A 17,352-nucleotide genomic window follows, 5' to 3' on the forward strand; every position below is an offset into this window, starting at 1 on the left:
ACATATTGATATGGGGAGTTTGTTTAAACTCTGGGAGTTAAGGATAACTCTGTCATCAAGTAGTTGTCATCATAAAAAAGGGGGAGATTGTTGAATCTCGATGATGAAACCACTTGCTATATGTTTATATTTTAATCTACGTTTTGAGTAACGCAAGATGCTCCGATCAGGATGAGACAATTAAAGCAGGAAAAATCATGTTGTGCCGGAGGAACATGTCAGAAGATTGGACGTCGGGCCGGTGGATCGGTCGATGTATCGACAAAAGGCTTTGGGTCGTGGACTCGGGCATTGGGCCAAGAAGAGCGGGTATTGTGCCAAGGATATCGGAGTTGCGGAGTCAACTGGCCGATTAGGCAATAGGCCGCAGGAGAGGACGATGCGCCGAAGAATCGGACGAAGCGTCGAGGGACCAATGACATGCCGAACAACTTGGTTAATTGCTTAGGATTAATTGCCTCGATCGAAGTTTTGTTTTACATATGCAGGATTAACTACGATGAAAGTAAGACATGCAACAGGAGTTGTGCCGGAGTCAAGACTATGATCACGTTGGGAGTTCGAGAATTCAACGGAAGTCCGGACGGTCGTCGGAGGTTCTACGGGAACAAATCCGAGAAGTCTAGGAGCTTGCCAAAAAAGCTCGTCGGAACTTGCCAAGTGGATCGTCTCAAGTCCAGGAGTTTCCGGGAAGTCCGCAGGAGCATCACCAAGGGTTCATCGAATGATCGACGGAAGCTCACCGGAAGAAGCGATTGACACACCGGAGCAAGCTGCAGTAAATGTCTTAAGAAATTCATAGTTAGCACGATGATTAAGTTAGAAATGGGAGATGATCCCATTAACTTAATCTTGGGGCAATTGGGCCCTTGACATACCCAAATTGGGCCGAATGGATCAGCTCATTCAGACATAAATTTCTTGGCCAGAGGTGGCACCGCCTGGGTCGGCGGTGGCACCGCCCAGGGCTCAGTCTCCGAGCTCTGGCTGGGCGGTGCAACCACTTGAGCTCGGTCTCCGAGCTCTGGCAGGCGGTGCAACCGCCCTTGACAGGAGGTGGCACCGCCTAGAGGCTCAGTCTTCGAGCTCTGCCAAGCGGTGCAACCACCCCAGTCAGGCGGTGCAACCGCCAGACCCCGGAATTCCGGGAGATGACAGTTTTGAGCTCGAAATTCAAATTGGGTTGGGGCCTATAAAAACCCCACCCTTTCAGCAATGAAAGGGTAACCCAAAGCCACCGAAAGCTTGATCTTACTCTGTGATTTTAGAACTCAAAAGTGTTGTAAAGTCTAGAAGTTCTCCTCCCTCTTTTCTTCCAAGTTTTGATCCTTCAAGAGATGAGAGAAAAGTTTGTAAGGGTTGTCTCCTAAGCCCGTCAAAAGGAGTGAAACTGTAAAAGGATGGTTAGCTTTCACCTATTGAAGGAAGGCCTCTAGTGGACGTCGGTGACCTCGTCGGTGGAGGAAGCCAGAAGTGGATGTAGGTCAAGGTTGACCGAACCACTCTAAAATTACGGTGCTCTCCCGGTTTGCATTTACTTTGAGCATATTATCTTTACTGCAAACCTCCTTAATAGCTTACTGCCTTCTGCACGTTTACGATCGTGTTTTAAAGTTTAGTATTTTCTGAATTGGTGTTTAGACGTAAATTCGTTTTATCGTACGAACATCATAATTCAGTTTACGCTTACATTCTAATTTCCATCATAACTACAAACTGCCTTCATAGACTTGCTTTAACTGCATCTTGCTTGATCACAAGTTAAAGTGATTTACGAATCGACTTTTCTACCGAAATCGCTCTTATCGTACGAACAAAGTTTTAATCGGCGAAAGTTTTTTGCTGCCCTAATTCACACCCCACCCACAACCCCCCACCCCCCTCCTCCTCTTAGTGCTCTTGATCCTAACACTATCATGGTATCAGAGCTCTCACCGTGAAGGCCACTTCTAAACATCTCGAAGTAAACCCGTCTCCCCGCTGGACTCCACCGAATCTCGGCTCCTTCTCCTACTACCTCATGGACCACGACTCTATCTTAAAGTAGTGTAGCATTTTCCACGGATGTCCTCCAGGATCGTTGCGTCGGCCTCCTTCGAAGCTGAACAAGGGCCACCACGCTGCCCTTCCTCTGCCTCTTCTTGCAGAAGCAGAGCCGACACAGCCTCGCAATTGCTCCCTGGCTAGTGACCTCTCCTTCTCGTTCCCACATCTTGCTCGAGCAAGAAGTGCCGCTGTCACTGTCCTTACCGTAGCAGCCCTAGCAGCCGCAGCAGTGATTTGCTCTTCTCTCAAGCTGCTATCCTCTGCTTCTTCTTCGCCTCGACAAGCAGCATCCAGAACCATTTCCAAGTTCCCAACTGCAGAACTACTGCACTACTGCACAGAGATCTGCAGCACAATATTGATCATTGCCAATATTGATCAATAACCCACAACCTATTTGCCACCATAACCCATTTGCCACCAACACCTCTTCCTTATTGTCTCGCTGCAGATTTCTAGTTGCTCCCACATATTGGTACATATCTTCCATGTGTCCTCATCATCTATCTCTGATGCTCCCATTACTATTCATGTAGGGAACCATAATACTTTCCTAAATACAGGCCTTATCTCCATAAATGCAGTGACCCTCATCCCCTTCAAATTATCCAAATGTGGCAACTATGCATCATGGTATGCTCAATTCTCTAATCTACTATTTGGTTATGATATTCTAGGCTATGTCGATGACTCTCTTCGTTGTCCACCGGCAATGCTCAACATCCCAAGCGCACCCAATCCAGTACCAAATCCGGACCATAAATTATGGTTAGGACAGGATCATCTCCTCCTTCAAGCTATTCAAGCCTCGGTCGCTGGATCTCTCGCCCCACTCATTTCTTCATATGACACTACTGTCGAAGCTTGGTGCAAGTTGCAAACCACCCTAGCCAATCGTTCCCACACTTGCATACTTAGTCTCTTGTCTAATCTCATGACGATAAAAAAAGAGGAAAATACTGTTACTAAATTGGCAGATGAGTACAAGGAATTGGCAGCAGCAATACGCGCATGTGATTCACTAGTGTCATTTGAAGAACTCTATGATAAGTTGACAAACTATAAGATATATCTCAAGCGTGAGGATAAGTTGCTAGGACCATCCATCACAGCTCAAGTCAGTCAAAAATCTAAGAAGAAGAGCAACCAGTACAACAAATCTATTAATAAAGGTTTGGCCAGCATGCCTGCACTTGTGTGCTCCAAACAAACCTCCCCTCCTCAACATTTCAATTATAACCATCAAGGCGACTACTTCAATTATCCTCAACCCTGGCGTCCTGATCACACAAATCAACAAAGAGTTGTCTGCCAACTATGTGACAAAGTTGGCCACTCTGCAAAAGTTTGTAGAACTCGACCCAGACTTCCTTCTCCATCGCATTGGCCTCGTGTAAATCTTATAGCTACTCTAACTACTAGTCATCAAAATTGGATTGTGGACTCGCGTATCTCATTATATCACCTCTGATTTATAAAACTTGTCCATCCATAACGACTATGGCGGAAATGAAGACATCATCATCGGTGATGGTAACAGACTCCCCATTACTCATACTGGTTCCACAATGCTTAATTCACATAGTACTTCGTTTATCTAGATGATGTTTTATGTGTACCTCACATCAAACGAAACCTCATTTCTATTTCTCAATTCTACAAATAGAATCATACCTCAATTAAATTCTTTTCTAACTTCTTTCTTGTCAAGGATTTGAGCACAGGGGCACCCTTGGTCTGAGGCCAGAGTAAAGACAACATTTACGAGTGGTCGTCCGTTCTATAAATCACCCAACCCACTGTCTACTCTTTGGTTGCAGCTCCAACTGATGTGTGGCATCGTTGTCTTGGTCATCCCTCAACTTTTATTCAGCAAAAATTGCTTTCCCGTTATTCTCTTCCTACACTTACATCCAATAACATCATAACTCATTGTGATGCTTGTTTAAGTAATAAAAGTCATAGACTTCCCTTTGGAAAATCCTTTATATTTTGCTCTAAACCCCTTGAGGTTATTTACACTGATGTTTGGGGCACCGCCGCTCCAATCACTTCCTTTGACAAATTCAGATTTTATGTTATTTTCGTAGACTATTTCACCAAATACACATGATTATACCCTCTTCACCATAAATCTGAAGTTTCAACAGTCTTTACCAACTTTTGAAGATTGGTCGAGAACTTTTTTCAGTTTAAAATTAAAACTGTTTACTTCGATGGTGGCGGTGAATATCAAGCCCTCACATCCCGCCTATCTGCTTATGATATACAACACCTCAAGTCACCTCCACACACTCCTCAACTTATCAGCTCTACTGAACACAAACATCGACATATAGTTGAAACCGGTCTCACACTCCTACACCAAGCCTCTATGCCACCAACTTTTTGGACTACAACATTTCAAGCTGTCATCTACCTCATTAATCGTATGCTCACTCCTGTCCTTGAGTACGAGTCACCATTTGAAAATTTGTTTCATAAATCCCCAAACCTTCAAAAACTTAAAGTGTTTAGATGTTTATGTTATCCATGGCTCTGTCCCTATACCTCACATAAGTTAACATCAAAATCTAAACCTTGTGTTTTCATTGGATACTCCCTTGACCATAATGCTTTTCGATGCTATGAACCCCAATCTCGAAAAGTCTTTACGTCCGTCATGTTATTTTTATAGAGATTATCTTTCCGTTTCACAACCCTGAGTCTCATGTTGTGCGACCTACTCCATAACATATACATCACTGGAGTACGCCATCAATCCCATGAACCGAGTCTCCTATAATATCATCCAGTCCTTCTCCTCAGGATCCATACTCTCTCCTTCTCCTGGTGCAATAGCTCCTCACCCCCTCCATTGTGCCTCTTCCTTTTTCACAATGTTCCTCTACGACTAAAGGTATTCCCTCGGAATCACATTCACTATCTTTATCCTCTTCTGGGACCAATGACAGGAGGTGGCACCGCCTAGAGGCTCAGTCTTCGAGCTCTGCCAAGCGGTGCAACCAACCCAGTCAGGCGGTGTAACCGCGAGACCCCGGAATTCCGAGAGATGACAGTTTTGAGCTCGAAATTCAAATTGGGTTGGGGCCTATAAAAACCCCACCCTTTCAGCAATGAAAGGGTAACCCAAAGCCACCGAAAGCTTGATCTTACTCTGTGATTTTAGAACTCAAAAGTGTTGTAAAGTCTAGAAGTTCTCCTCCCTCTTTTCTTCCAAGTTTTGATCCTTCAAGAGAGGAGAGAAAAGTTTGTAAGGGTTGTCTCCTAAGCCCGTCAAAAGGAGTGAAACTGTAAAAGGATGGTTGGCTTTCGCCTATTGAAGGAAGGCCTCTAGTGGACGTCGGTGACCTCGTCGGTGGAGGAAGCCAGAAGTGGATGTAGGTCAAGGTTGACCGAACCACTCTAAAATTGCGGTGCTCTCCCGGTTTGCATTTACTTTGAGCATATTATCTTTACTGCAAACCTCCTTAATAGCTTACTGCCTTATGCACGTTTACGATCGTGTTTTAAAGTTTAGTATTTTCCGAATTGGTGTTTAGACGTAAATTCGTTTTATCGTACGAACATCATATTTCAGTTTACGCTTACATTCTAATTTCCATCATAACTACAAACTGCCTTCATAGACTTGCTTTAACTGCATCTTGCTTGATCACAAGTTAAAGTGATTTACGAATTGGCTTTTCTACCGAAATCGCTCTTATCGTACGAACAAAGTTTTAATCGTCGAAAGTTTTTTGCTGCCCTAATTCACACCCCACCCACAACCCCCCACCCCCCTCCTCCTCTTAGTGCTCTTGATCCTAACACTATCATGGTATCAGAGCTCTCGCCGTGAAGGCCACTTCTAAACATCTCGAAGTAAACCCGTCTCCCCGCTGGACTCCACCGAATCTCGGCTCCTTCTCCTACTACCTCATGGACCACGACTCTATCTTAAAGTAGTGTAGCATTTTCCACGGATGTCCTCCAGGATCGTTGCGTCGGCCTCCTTCGAAGCTGAACAAGGGCCACCACGTTGCCCTTCCTCTGCCTCTTCTTGCAGAAGCAGAGTCGACACAGCCTCGCAATTGCTCCCTGGCTAGTGACCTCTCCTCCTCGTTCCCACATCTTGCTCGAGCAAGAAGTGCCGCTGTCACTGTCCTTACCGTAGCAGCCCTAGCAGCCGCAGCAGTGATTTGCTCTTCTCTCAAGCTGCTATCCTCTGCTTCTTCTTCGCCTCGACAAGCAGCATCCAGAACCATTTCCAAGTTCCCAACTGCAGAACTGTTGCACTACTGCACAGAGATCTGCAGCACAATATTGATCATTGCCAATATTGATCAACAACCCACAACCTATTTGCCACCATAACCCATTTGCCACCAACACCTCCTCATTGTCTCGCTGCAGATTTCTAGTTGCTCCCACATATTGGTACATATCTTCCATGTGTCCTCATCATCTATCTCTGATGCTCCCATTACTATTCATGTAGGGAACCACAATACTTTCCTAAATATAGGCCTTATCTCCATAAATGCAGTGACCCTCATCCCCTTCAAATTATCCAAATGTGGCAACTACGCATCATGGTATGCTCAATTCTCTAATCTACTATTTGGTTATGATATTCTAGGCTATGTCGATGACTCTCTTCGTTGTCCACCGGCAATGCTCAAAATCCCAAGCACACCCAATCCAGTACCAAATCCGGACCATAAATTATGGTTAGGCCAGGATCATCTCCTCCTTCAAGCTATTCAAGCCTCGGTCGCTAGATCTCTCGCCCCACTCATTTCTTCAAATGACACTACTGCCGAAGCTTAGTGCAAGTTGCAAACCACCCTAGCCAATCGTTCCCACACTTGCATACTTAGTCTCTTGTCTAATCTCATGACGATAAAAAAAGAGGGAAATACTGTTACTAAATTGGCAGATGAGTACAAGGAATTGGCAGCAGCAATACGCGCATGTGATTCACTAGTGTCATTTGAAGAACTCTATGATAAGTTGACAAACTATAAGATATATCTCAAGCGTGAGGATAAGTTGCTAGGACCATCCATCACAGCTCAAGTCAGTCAAAAATCTAAGAAGAAGAGCAACCAGTACAACAAATCTATTAATAAAGGTTTGGCCAGCATGCCTGCACTTGTGGGCTCCAAACAAACCTCCCCTCCTCAACATTTCAATTATAACCATCAATGCGACTACTTCAATTATCCTCAACCCTGGCGTCCTGATCACACAAATCAACAAAGAGTTATCTGCCAACTATGTGACAAAGTTGGCCACTCTGCAAAAGTTTGTAGAACTCGACCCAGACTTCCTTCTCCATCGCATTGGCCTCGTGTAAATCTTATAGCTACTCTGACTACTAGTCATCAAAATTGGATTGTGGACTCGCGTATCTCATTATATCACCTCTGATTTATAAAACTTGTCCATCCATAACGACTATGGCAGAAATGAAGACATCATCATCGGTGATGGTAACAGACTCCCCATTACTCATACTGGTTCCACAATGCTTAATTCACATAGTACTTCGTTTATCTAGATGATGTTTTATGTGTACCTCACATCAAACGAAACCTCATTTCTATTTCTCAATTCTACAAATAGAATCATACCTCAATTAAATTCTTTTCTAACTCCTTTCTTGTCAAGGATTTGAGCATAGGGGCACCCTTGGGCTGAGGCCAGAGTAAAGACAACATTTACGAGTGGTCGTCCATTCTATAAATCACCCAACCCATTGTCTACTCTTTGGTTGCAGCTCCAACTGATGTATGGCATCGTTGTCTTGGTCATCCCTCAACTTTTATTCAGCAAAAATTGCTTTCCCGTTATTCTCTTCCTACACTTACATCCAATAACATCATAACTCATTGTGATGCTTGTTTAAGTAATAAAAGTCATAGACTTCCCTTTGGAAAATCCTTCATATTTTGCTCTAAACCCCTTGAGGTTATTTACACTGATGTTTGGGGCCCCGCCGCTCCAATCACTTCCTTTGACAAATTCAGATTTTATGTTATTTTCGTAGACTATTTCACCAAATACACATGATTATACCCTCTTCACCATAAATCTGAAGTTTCAACAGTCTTTACCAACTTTTGAAGATTGGTCGAGAACTTTTTTCAGTTTAAAATTAAAACTGTTTACTTCGATGGTGGCGGTGAATATCAAGCCCTCACATCCCGCCTATCTGCTTATGATATACAACACCTCAAGTCACCTCCACACACTCCTCAACTTATCAGCTCTACTGAACACAAACATCGACATATAGTTGAAACCGGTCTCACACTCCTACACCAAGCCTCTATGCCACCAACTTTTTGGACTACAACATTTCAAGCTGTCATCTACCTCATTAATCGTATGCTCACTCCTGTCCTTGAGTACGAGTCACCATTTGAAAATTTGTTTCATAAATCCCCAAACCTTCAAAAACTTAAAGTGTTTAGATGTTTATGTTATCCATGGCTCTGTCCCTATACCTCACATAAGTTAACATCAAAATCTAAACCTTGTGTTTTCATTGGATACTCCCTTGACCATAATGCTTTTCGATGCTATGAACCCCAATCTCGAAAAGTATTTACGTCCGTCATGTTATTTTTATAGAGATTACCTTTCCGTTTCACAACCCTGAGTCTCATGTTGTGCGACCTACTCCATAACATATACATCACTGGAGTACGCCATCAATCCCATGAACCGAGTCTCCTATAATATCATCCAGTCCTTCTCCTCAGGATCCATACTCTCTCCTTCTCCTGGTGCAACAGCTCCTCACCCCCTACATTGTGCCTCTTCCTTCTTCACAATGTTCCTCTACGACTAAAGGTATTCCCTTGGAATCACATTCACTATCTTTATCCTCTTCTGGGACCAATGACACTGAAGTCTCTCAGCCTACCCTAATTTGTGCCCCTCCACGCCCATACCTACAACACCCTCTATAGCCCCTGGACATCCAATGACAACATACTCCAAAAGTGGTGTCTTTAAACCATGACAAATCCTTGACCTACATACCATCTAAACATCCTTGTCAGAGACCACTGAACCTACCATAATTACTCAAGCCTAAAAATCTCCATATACTGGCATAAAGCCATATGTGAAGAATATGATGGACTCTTCCATAATTTTACAGAGACCCTTGTACCCTCTTATCCCACACAAAACATCATTGGGTGTAAGTGGGTCTTTCGAATAAGCGGAACCCAAATGGATCCTTAGCCAGGTATACAACGCGTATAGTGTCAAAAGGGTTTCATCAACGACCCGATGTTGACTTCACAGAGACATTCAGCCCTGTTGATAAACCCACAACAATCCGACTTATTCCGAGTTTGGCCATCTCAAAAGGCTAGCATTTACGTCAACTCGACGTTAATAATGCCTTTCTACAGGGGACCCTAACTGACGATGTCTTCAGGCAGCAGCTTCTTGGCTTTAACCACCCTCAATATCCAAAACATGCTTATAAACTACAAAAAGCTATTTATGGATTTCGTCGGGCTCCAAGAGCTTGGTACACCAAACTTGACTCGTTTTTGGCATCAATTGGCTTCATCAACTCTAAGTCTGATACCTCCTTATTTCTTCATTACCAAAGTGGCAATATATTATATCTTTTGGTATATGTGGATGATATTATTGTCACAGCCAACAATCCTATGGAAATCAAGGTATTCCTCAAGCATTTAGCAGATTGATTCTCCTTTAAAGATCTAGGAACCTTGAGTTGTTTTTTGGGAGTGGAAGCAATATACACATCTTTCGGGCTCTTCCTATCATAACGAAAGTATATTCAAGATCTATTATCTAAAACGAATATGCAAGATGCAAAGGCAGTTACAACACCTTTGTCTACTAGCAAGTCGCTCAAACTATGTGATGGAAGTCCTGCTATAGACTCAACTCAATATCGTCAAGTCCTTGGCTCCTTACAGTACTTATCTCTTACCCGTCCAAATATCTCATTTGCGGTCAATAAATTATCCCAATTCATGCATCGATCATCTACTATATATTGGTCTGCAATCAAACGAATATTACGATATCTTCATGGGACTGTCAATCATGGTCTCTTTTTTCGCAAACACTCTCCCCTTCATCTCCATGCCTTTGTTTATGCTGATTGGGCAAGGAATTTTGATGACAGAATATCCACATCGGGGTATAGTCTCTTCTTTTGACTTAATCCAATCAGTTGGAGTTCCAAGAAGCAAAAGACAATTGTACGTTCTACAAATGAAGTTGAATACCGTGTCATTGTCACCACTGTTACAGAACTCAATTGGGTCATGAATCTCCTCAAGGAACTTGGTATCAACATCCACTCTACTCCTACAATATATTATGACAATGTCGGAGCCACTTATCTATGCGCCAATCCGGTATTCCACTCACGCATGAAACACATCGTCATCGACTTTCAGTTTATGCGAGAACAAGTTGTCAGACATCAACTACATGTTTCTCACGACTCCCTCACGAAGCCTCTCACCCGGAAATCGCTTTTATCACATCGATCTAAGATCGATGTCCTTGACAGAAACACCGTTGAAAAAAAATACTCCTGCATGATGAGATATCATAAATCTATTAATAAAAATACTCCTCCGTTGAAAAAAATTCTCATGTATAAATATGAAGTATTACGTATTGCTTCAATCTATATAGAATCAAACCGTCACGACTCGTGGTTGACGTTATCAAGGTAAAAACAGAACGTTTCAGTCATCCGTGGATGTGTGGTTTGCTTCCTCTGCAAAGATTTCAGCTCTTTCTTTTCTCCTTCCTGAAATTTACAATCATAAGGGCAAAGTTCTGCCACCCCTCTCCCTTCTCTCCCCCCTTTGTTATGATGACGAGGATTACATATCATTGGATTAGTTGATTAGGTATAAAAGATTATATGCCAAAGGCAACGTAAACCCTACCATCTTCCTGCATGCTTCATCCTGGGCCCAGGATTTGGTGGTCAATCAATGTTACCCTTGTGGACCTACTCCGATGTTATGGTAGTTCACCGATGTGTCACGTTGTAGGCGCAAAAGAACCTTGGTTCTGCTCACCACCTTTGAGAACAAGCAGATGCAATTGGGACGACTCGGGATCATATTAATTTCTTGAAGCCCATTTGACACCCGACTGCTGTGCAGTAAGCGAACCGGCGAGTCTGCATATGACGAGATAAAAAAAAGAAGAAGACGATATTTGGATGGCTTATATAACCCAATTATTATTTTACAGTAGAATGCCATACAGTAAGCGCACCGGCGATTTGCTTGATTCTGCTTACCTCCGGCGGGAATAAGGAACCGGAAATTGGACGATTCCCCTGCCGTTCCTAGTTTTTTTAGGCCACTTTGACTGATAGATTATTTTAAAAATAATATTAGAATTTTTACATTTACGAAAGTTAAATATTTAATCTCAATTCTTCTCACGTCATTAATTTCGTCTAAAAATAAATAAATATTTTAATGTGTAAAATAATATGAATCGATAAGATAAAAAAGTAATTTCACTGTATTAATTTCATATAAACTTCTCACTAGCAACGTGTAGGCTTCCACTCCACGTACTTTTCTCCTCGCGTTGGTAGCAAAGGAGAGAGTTGGTTCGACGTTGCCATCGCAACTGTCGATGGAGGCAGCGACGGTGACGTGAGCTGATGATCACATTGCTTTAGCTCCTACAGTCGGTCCTGCATCGCAAAAAGGAATATCTCCTACCACCTCGCACCTCGCACCTCGCACCTCGCAAACCCGAACGTCAAAAATCAGACGAAGTTAAGGAGGAGGGGTCCGAAGAAGAAGCAGAGGGAAGAAGCGTTCTTTGCTTTACGAATCGAAGGAACAGTGTGTTTTATAACTGCATCTACTGTTGCTTGTGCTATTGCTGCAACTTCTCCGATCATCACTTCATAATAGCATTGATTCTAGCATCCAAACGCATCGAGCTTGAGGATTGCACACCGGAGTGGCCGGGGAACCCTGACGCAATGCCCCAAGCCCTCTCCACAAAACAAAACATGCCCTAATAGAGACGAAAAAAGAAAAGAGAAATCTATAAAGAGCGAGTTATATCAACGAAGAATTTAGCTTTGTTTGTGCGAAAAGCCTCCGTACGAGCGAGAAATTTATATGAAATTAATATACAGTGAAATTATTATTTTTTATCTTTTTCATTCATGCCTTTTTCATGTGACAAGATAACCCTCGGCAACCACATGTTCATTTATAGTTTTGAACCCCCAAGGTGCTGACTTTTCTGCATTGTGATGCTCAAAGTCTTTGTCAGACATGGTTGGTTGGCATCGAGGATGAAGATAATAAATAATGAGGCAGGGCAGGGCATCGCCTAAATAATGGAGTTTGGTTGGTCCTCTTAATTGACTGTGGTCTCAGTATGACCGACAGAACAGAAAGAAGGAACGGGGAATCCAATCACATGCACAAAACATGACAAGTCGAGTTAGAGCTTATCACCTGCTAATCTCCTCTCAGAAGATTAATCACCTTCTGGATGCAAAAACACAATCTTTCTTCAGATAAATAGATTCAAAAACTACTGCTAAGATAGTGTGAGAAGTTGATCATCAATGGCATGAAATGAGTTTTGCATTGGAAACGATATTATGTTCAAGAATTTCTCATTATTTACTCAAAAGATTCATCATTAATGGGTAAATTCCTCATTCACAGTGTGCAAATTCTATGTTCAAACAACTTCTATAGTTGGATAAAAATATGGAATTCAATTTTTTTCCATACTTGAGAGAAACTATCTATTGTAATTGACAACATATGGCACAATATGACAATCAAACAAAGATCAAACAAAAGTAGAGCTGTCTTTCCAGTTTGCAACATATCTAAGATTAAAAAGTTAATTCTATTGAACAGCCATGATTTGTTTCGGGTACTATGACAGGGGAACAACACTCCTGCTACTAAGATTTCAAACATACATATTTCCCCCATGATTCCTATATGGAAGCATGAGCTACAGTTTCAGAATAACTCTGAGATCTAAGTCTGTCGGTGACAACATCGAAAGATCTTCTTAGAAAAGAAACGCAAGTTCCTCAAAAAAAAGTAAGTAGTCCAAACTTGTGAGTGATCGATTGGCTTCAAGCAGGATAGCATCTGTGTTTGACTTCATTTTGTGAGGCTGGCAATTGAGGACCGAGGAGCCAATCCAAGCCATGCTCTGCTGCCTTCTTGCTCGACAGGTACTCCCATTCCGGTGGAGGCAGTGACTTGATACGGTGCTCTTGCATTGATCCTGCAAAATTCACATAGAGGCTAACCGATTAAATCAGCTGAAACAGTCAACATTTCCTCTTCACTGGCGAATCATGATGCAAGGATTGCCTACCGATCCTTTCTCTTCTCGAGGAATCGCTGGAGCGAAGCCTTTCTAGCAATAGGAAGATCTGCAGTTCGACAGAACAACAACAAGATCAAGGACCTGCAGATTTCTGAAGCTAAAACTCTCGATTTAGCATCAAAGATGGAATCAATACCAGAAAGGCCAGATTGTGCTGATCTGGGCAGACGGACATGGGAAGCCAATGAAGCGTTTGCAGATTTGGGCAAGGTCGGATTTTGATCCGAAAGGGCTGTCGAACTTGACATAGCCGAGCTTGAGGAAGCGGGCACATAGCCAAAGTTCGGTGCCGTTGAGTTGCCCTTGCTCGCAAGCTGCATCAGATCATTGGCCTTCTCGGCCGGGAAATTGTCGAACACCGACACCTTTCCTCCATAGAAGATTGTGAGTGGGGCGCTTTCCGCATCCCTGCAGTACGAGCATTTGTCACCTTCAGGCTTCTCATAGCAGATGAATGCCAAAATATGCGAACATCACCTCAAATGGCCGATGACAAACCACATTATGATGACATCTACGTGTTCTACAATCTAAAGCTTCTAATTGCGTGCGTGTGCGTAAGGGTTAGAGGATAGATATGATCGATTGAGGGCAGCTGATCATGCAAAAGAAGAGCTTTTTCTGATAGAGAAGAGTTTGGGCGAAGAGTTGAGACCTAACATCCTCCGACGCAGCGGGGCCGAAACCAACACGCTGGGGAAACAGCTCCAGGGCGTTCCCCTGGGGAACTTCGTCCCCTTCCGTTCTCCTCTCGCCGCCAGCTCCGCTCGAGATGTCGCTCTCCGGCAACCAACTCACGGTAGTCGGCGGTCGAAACAACCCTGATTTTCCTACGGAATGAATCAAAATTAGGTCAATCAAAACGATAAATCGCGTCGGATCTGGAACGCCAAGAGCAAGAAAGGCCACATCTTTGACGCGACCCGATCGATATTTACAAGGAAAACGAGCTGAAAACCAAAAGGCATCAATCAGAGACAGCCTCAAATCCGCATCACCGAAATCGAACCGAGCTCTCACCTTTGGCGGCAATCGGGGCGATCGCGATCCCGATCCCGAGGTCGGCGACGCTCCCCTTCTTCTCCTTGATGTACAGGCTCAGTAGACTGCAGGTCAGCGCGAAGTTGGTCCTCTCCTGCTTCTCCGCCATGTCTCACCGATCACTCTTCCTCTCCCCCGAAACAAGCGCGGATCTGCCCACCTCTCTCGCTCGATCGACCCAACCCAACTCGGTCACCGTCTCCCCTTTCCCCACTCGCCTTCCGCATTTATAACAGCGGCGGCTTTCACAACACGAGGAAATAATGAACGATAAAGGAGAATCATTGTTTATTAACAGAGATATTATATTTAGTATTTTACACATATAGCCCTCTCAAGATAGATTTTAAATACATAACCTTTAAATATTTAAAATTTTCGTATGTGCCACTCTGTAAATTATGATATATAATTTATAATAAATTATATATCATATTTAAATTTTAAATCTTAAATTTATAAATTATTATAAAGGAGAAAGGAAAATATTTAAAATATTATTTATTATACTCATTACAGTTTTTTATTAAAAGTATAATAATAAGATATTTATGTTGAGATTAAAAATATAGGGGTGTCTATAAAATATCTAACCGAGGAGGGGTGTAAATGTAATTTCGTTGTTAGGCCGATGGCCGGTCGAGAGAGGGAAATAAATGATAAACGTGGGAATCTGCTTCCGCTCCCGATGGAGTCACGTGTAGAAGATGGAGCTAATATTTTAGAATGCGGAGCGGAGCTGTCACGTCCGTCGCCACAAGTGGAAACATGAGATCCACGTTGGTGTTCTAATATTTCTCTTACCTGACACGTGCTAAAATTTACATTGATTCAGAATCAATTCTGTATTAAAGGTGTTTTACAAGAGTTCAGTTAATTACTTTAAATAAAATATTAACTAGTACTTTAAAATTTTATTTTAATCACAAAACGTTTTCATTCATAAGAAGACGTGAGCTTATGATATTTTCGATGATTAGTAGAATGAATTAGCTTTTATTAAATAATAGGAAGAGAATAAAAAACAAGTTCCACGAAAGAGACAAAGCGACAGAACTATGATGTGGATGTGGTTGGATGGGTGATACCTAAAGATGGGTACGCAATGCCAGAGCATATGACAAGGCTGCTTGCCTACTAAATGTGACAAAGACACCACACCACATAGGAAGCTTCGCAGCCACGCCATTTCCTGCCGATCAAACTTGGAATCATAGCTTGGGATACATTAAAATTAAATAATGATATCCAATAAGATAGGAGCTCCAACGGATATCTCATATCTGAACCTCTACTTATCGCAACACCTACCATATGTGTGTGATCCTCTATGCCCAATATCTAGTTGGCTGTGAGTCATATATGTCAGAACTCCTTTTTGGCTTAGTGAATTATTATCTCTATAATAATTCACTCGACTCATCGATTGTAAACGTACTAGACTACTATATCGCAGTCCCCAAACGATACAAGGAAATCCAATCATTTGGACCTATCTGTCCTCGGTTACCGTGTACTTATAGTCCCTCGTCTATCTAATATCCTAGAGATTGTAAACTGAGTATGATGTTGTAAGCCCATGTGGTTTCTCCTCAAGTCTCGCTCTAATCGGATTCTCCCAGAGAACTCTTTCTCTCTCAATCCGAATGACCTTGGCTAAGGATTTGTTTGAGCAAGAACATATGCGATATTCCTCTTATAATAGCAAAAGTGGATGATCCTTTATCGATACTCAATAGCCCTCGTAAGATTAGCTATCACTCCCGATGACCAACTGTACTAGATCTAGAACTTCTAAACCTATAAGTCTGGTATCAAAGAGTGGAGTACTCATATAAGACATCCTTGGTGTCTAAAGTCTAAGAACTAGGTATACCATTGAGGTAACAGAATCATTGTTTGACAATGAGGTATCATCAACCATTTAACATTTCGTGAGCAAATCAATCAGTAAACTCATTCTCCAATGAACACTTGTATTGTAGCCCTAGTGTTCCCACACGAGTAGCTATGAGACCAACTGTCTTCATCATATGAATGAGTATATAACACACCAGTCTATCCGATTATCTCGATGTCCCTCTCGAGTAACCTATGATCAGGAATATTTAGGGTATGTTTTTAAAGGTGAATCGGTCTCATTATCGTGATCTCATCACGATCTGATTCTCATTGCATAGATCCATGGACATCACAATATATTTATCCATCAAGCAATATAAAGTGAGAAAATATAATAATAATAATAATAAGCAAAAAGAGTATATGTCGTGTCACATGTGTCATCACTCACGTGATTGACTTACATGGCACCTATGACTAGCAGATATATATTAAATATATATGTGTGACATATTATAGGAGACCGAATCAAAATCCCCTCTCTCGATAATATTAAGTCGGTAAACGTAAGGTAATTAGATTGACCCATGTGGCCCTCTATTATTATAGGAAGAAATCGATTCCTGACGTAGGATGAGCTGATCGAGTCCCTCAAGGCTCACTTATATTGCGATTCGATATCTTGCTAATGACATAACTGACAACCTAAGGATGTGGTATGCTTGGTCAAGTCCCTCGAGAGCATATCATCAAATCAGACTCATCTTGTAATGATAGTGATGACTTAACCGAACATCATGGTTGGTTGAGTCCCTTGAGACCATGGTGGTTCGAAAGCCGAATAGGATGAGAATCATAAATAGTTATAATCGACAAGAGTTACCTACCTTTAGGACTTAGTGTGTTTGGTCGAGTCCCTCGATGTTATACTAAGATATCGATTGGATCCCGATCCCCACTAGAAGTCTACCAGAAACTTTAGTTTCACATTCTGAGGATGTGACGTGATTCACT

At 42.3% G+C, this 17,352-nt stretch overlaps 1 protein-coding gene across 2 annotated transcripts; it reads right to left on the reverse strand.

The window, feature by feature from the left end:
* Positions 1–12,938: 12,938 nt before the first annotated feature.
* On the reverse strand, positions 12,939–14,732 carry LOC135584002 (protein TIFY 10a-like). 2 transcript variants are annotated; one of them, XM_065121478.1, is made up of 5 exons: positions 14,476–14,732; positions 14,111–14,405; positions 13,592–13,863; positions 13,444–13,501; positions 12,939–13,350 (listed from the first exon to the last, which is right to left on the reverse strand). In XM_065121478.1, exons 1-5 carry the CDS (start codon positions 14,603–14,605, stop codon positions 13,224–13,226), a joined length of 882 nt encoding a protein of 293 aa, XP_064977550.1. In that variant the 5' UTR covers positions 14,606–14,732; the 3' UTR covers positions 12,939–13,223. The 2 variants fall into 2 exon arrangements, with proteins under 2 accessions (XP_064977550.1, XP_064977551.1); XM_065121479.1 differs by having other exon boundaries at positions 14,111–14,285; positions 14,476–14,722.
* Positions 14,733–17,352: the final 2,620 nt, after the last annotated feature.

This window comes from Musa acuminata, chromosome BXJ2-8 (assembly GCF_036884655.1).
Source record: "Musa acuminata AAA Group cultivar baxijiao chromosome BXJ2-8, Cavendish_Baxijiao_AAA, whole genome shotgun sequence".
In the NCBI taxonomy this organism is placed as follows: Eukaryota; Viridiplantae; Streptophyta; class Magnoliopsida; order Zingiberales; family Musaceae; genus Musa; species Musa acuminata.

Excerpts from the sequence above, each read along its gene's own strand:
- LOC135584002 (XM_065121478.1), bottom strand. The coding sequence starts at position 14,605 with ATGGCGGAGAAGCAGGAGAGGACCAACTTCGCGCTGACCTGCAGTCTA. Across the intron at positions 13,502-13,591 it reads AGCACAATCTGGCCTTTCTG|ATCTTCCTATTGCTAGAAAG; the intron begins GTATTGATTCCA and ends GTCGAACTGCAG. Across the intron at positions 13,351-13,443 it reads CTCGAGAAGAGAAAGGATCG|GATCAATGCAAGAGCACCGT; the intron begins GTAGGCAATCCT and ends TGAATTTTGCAG.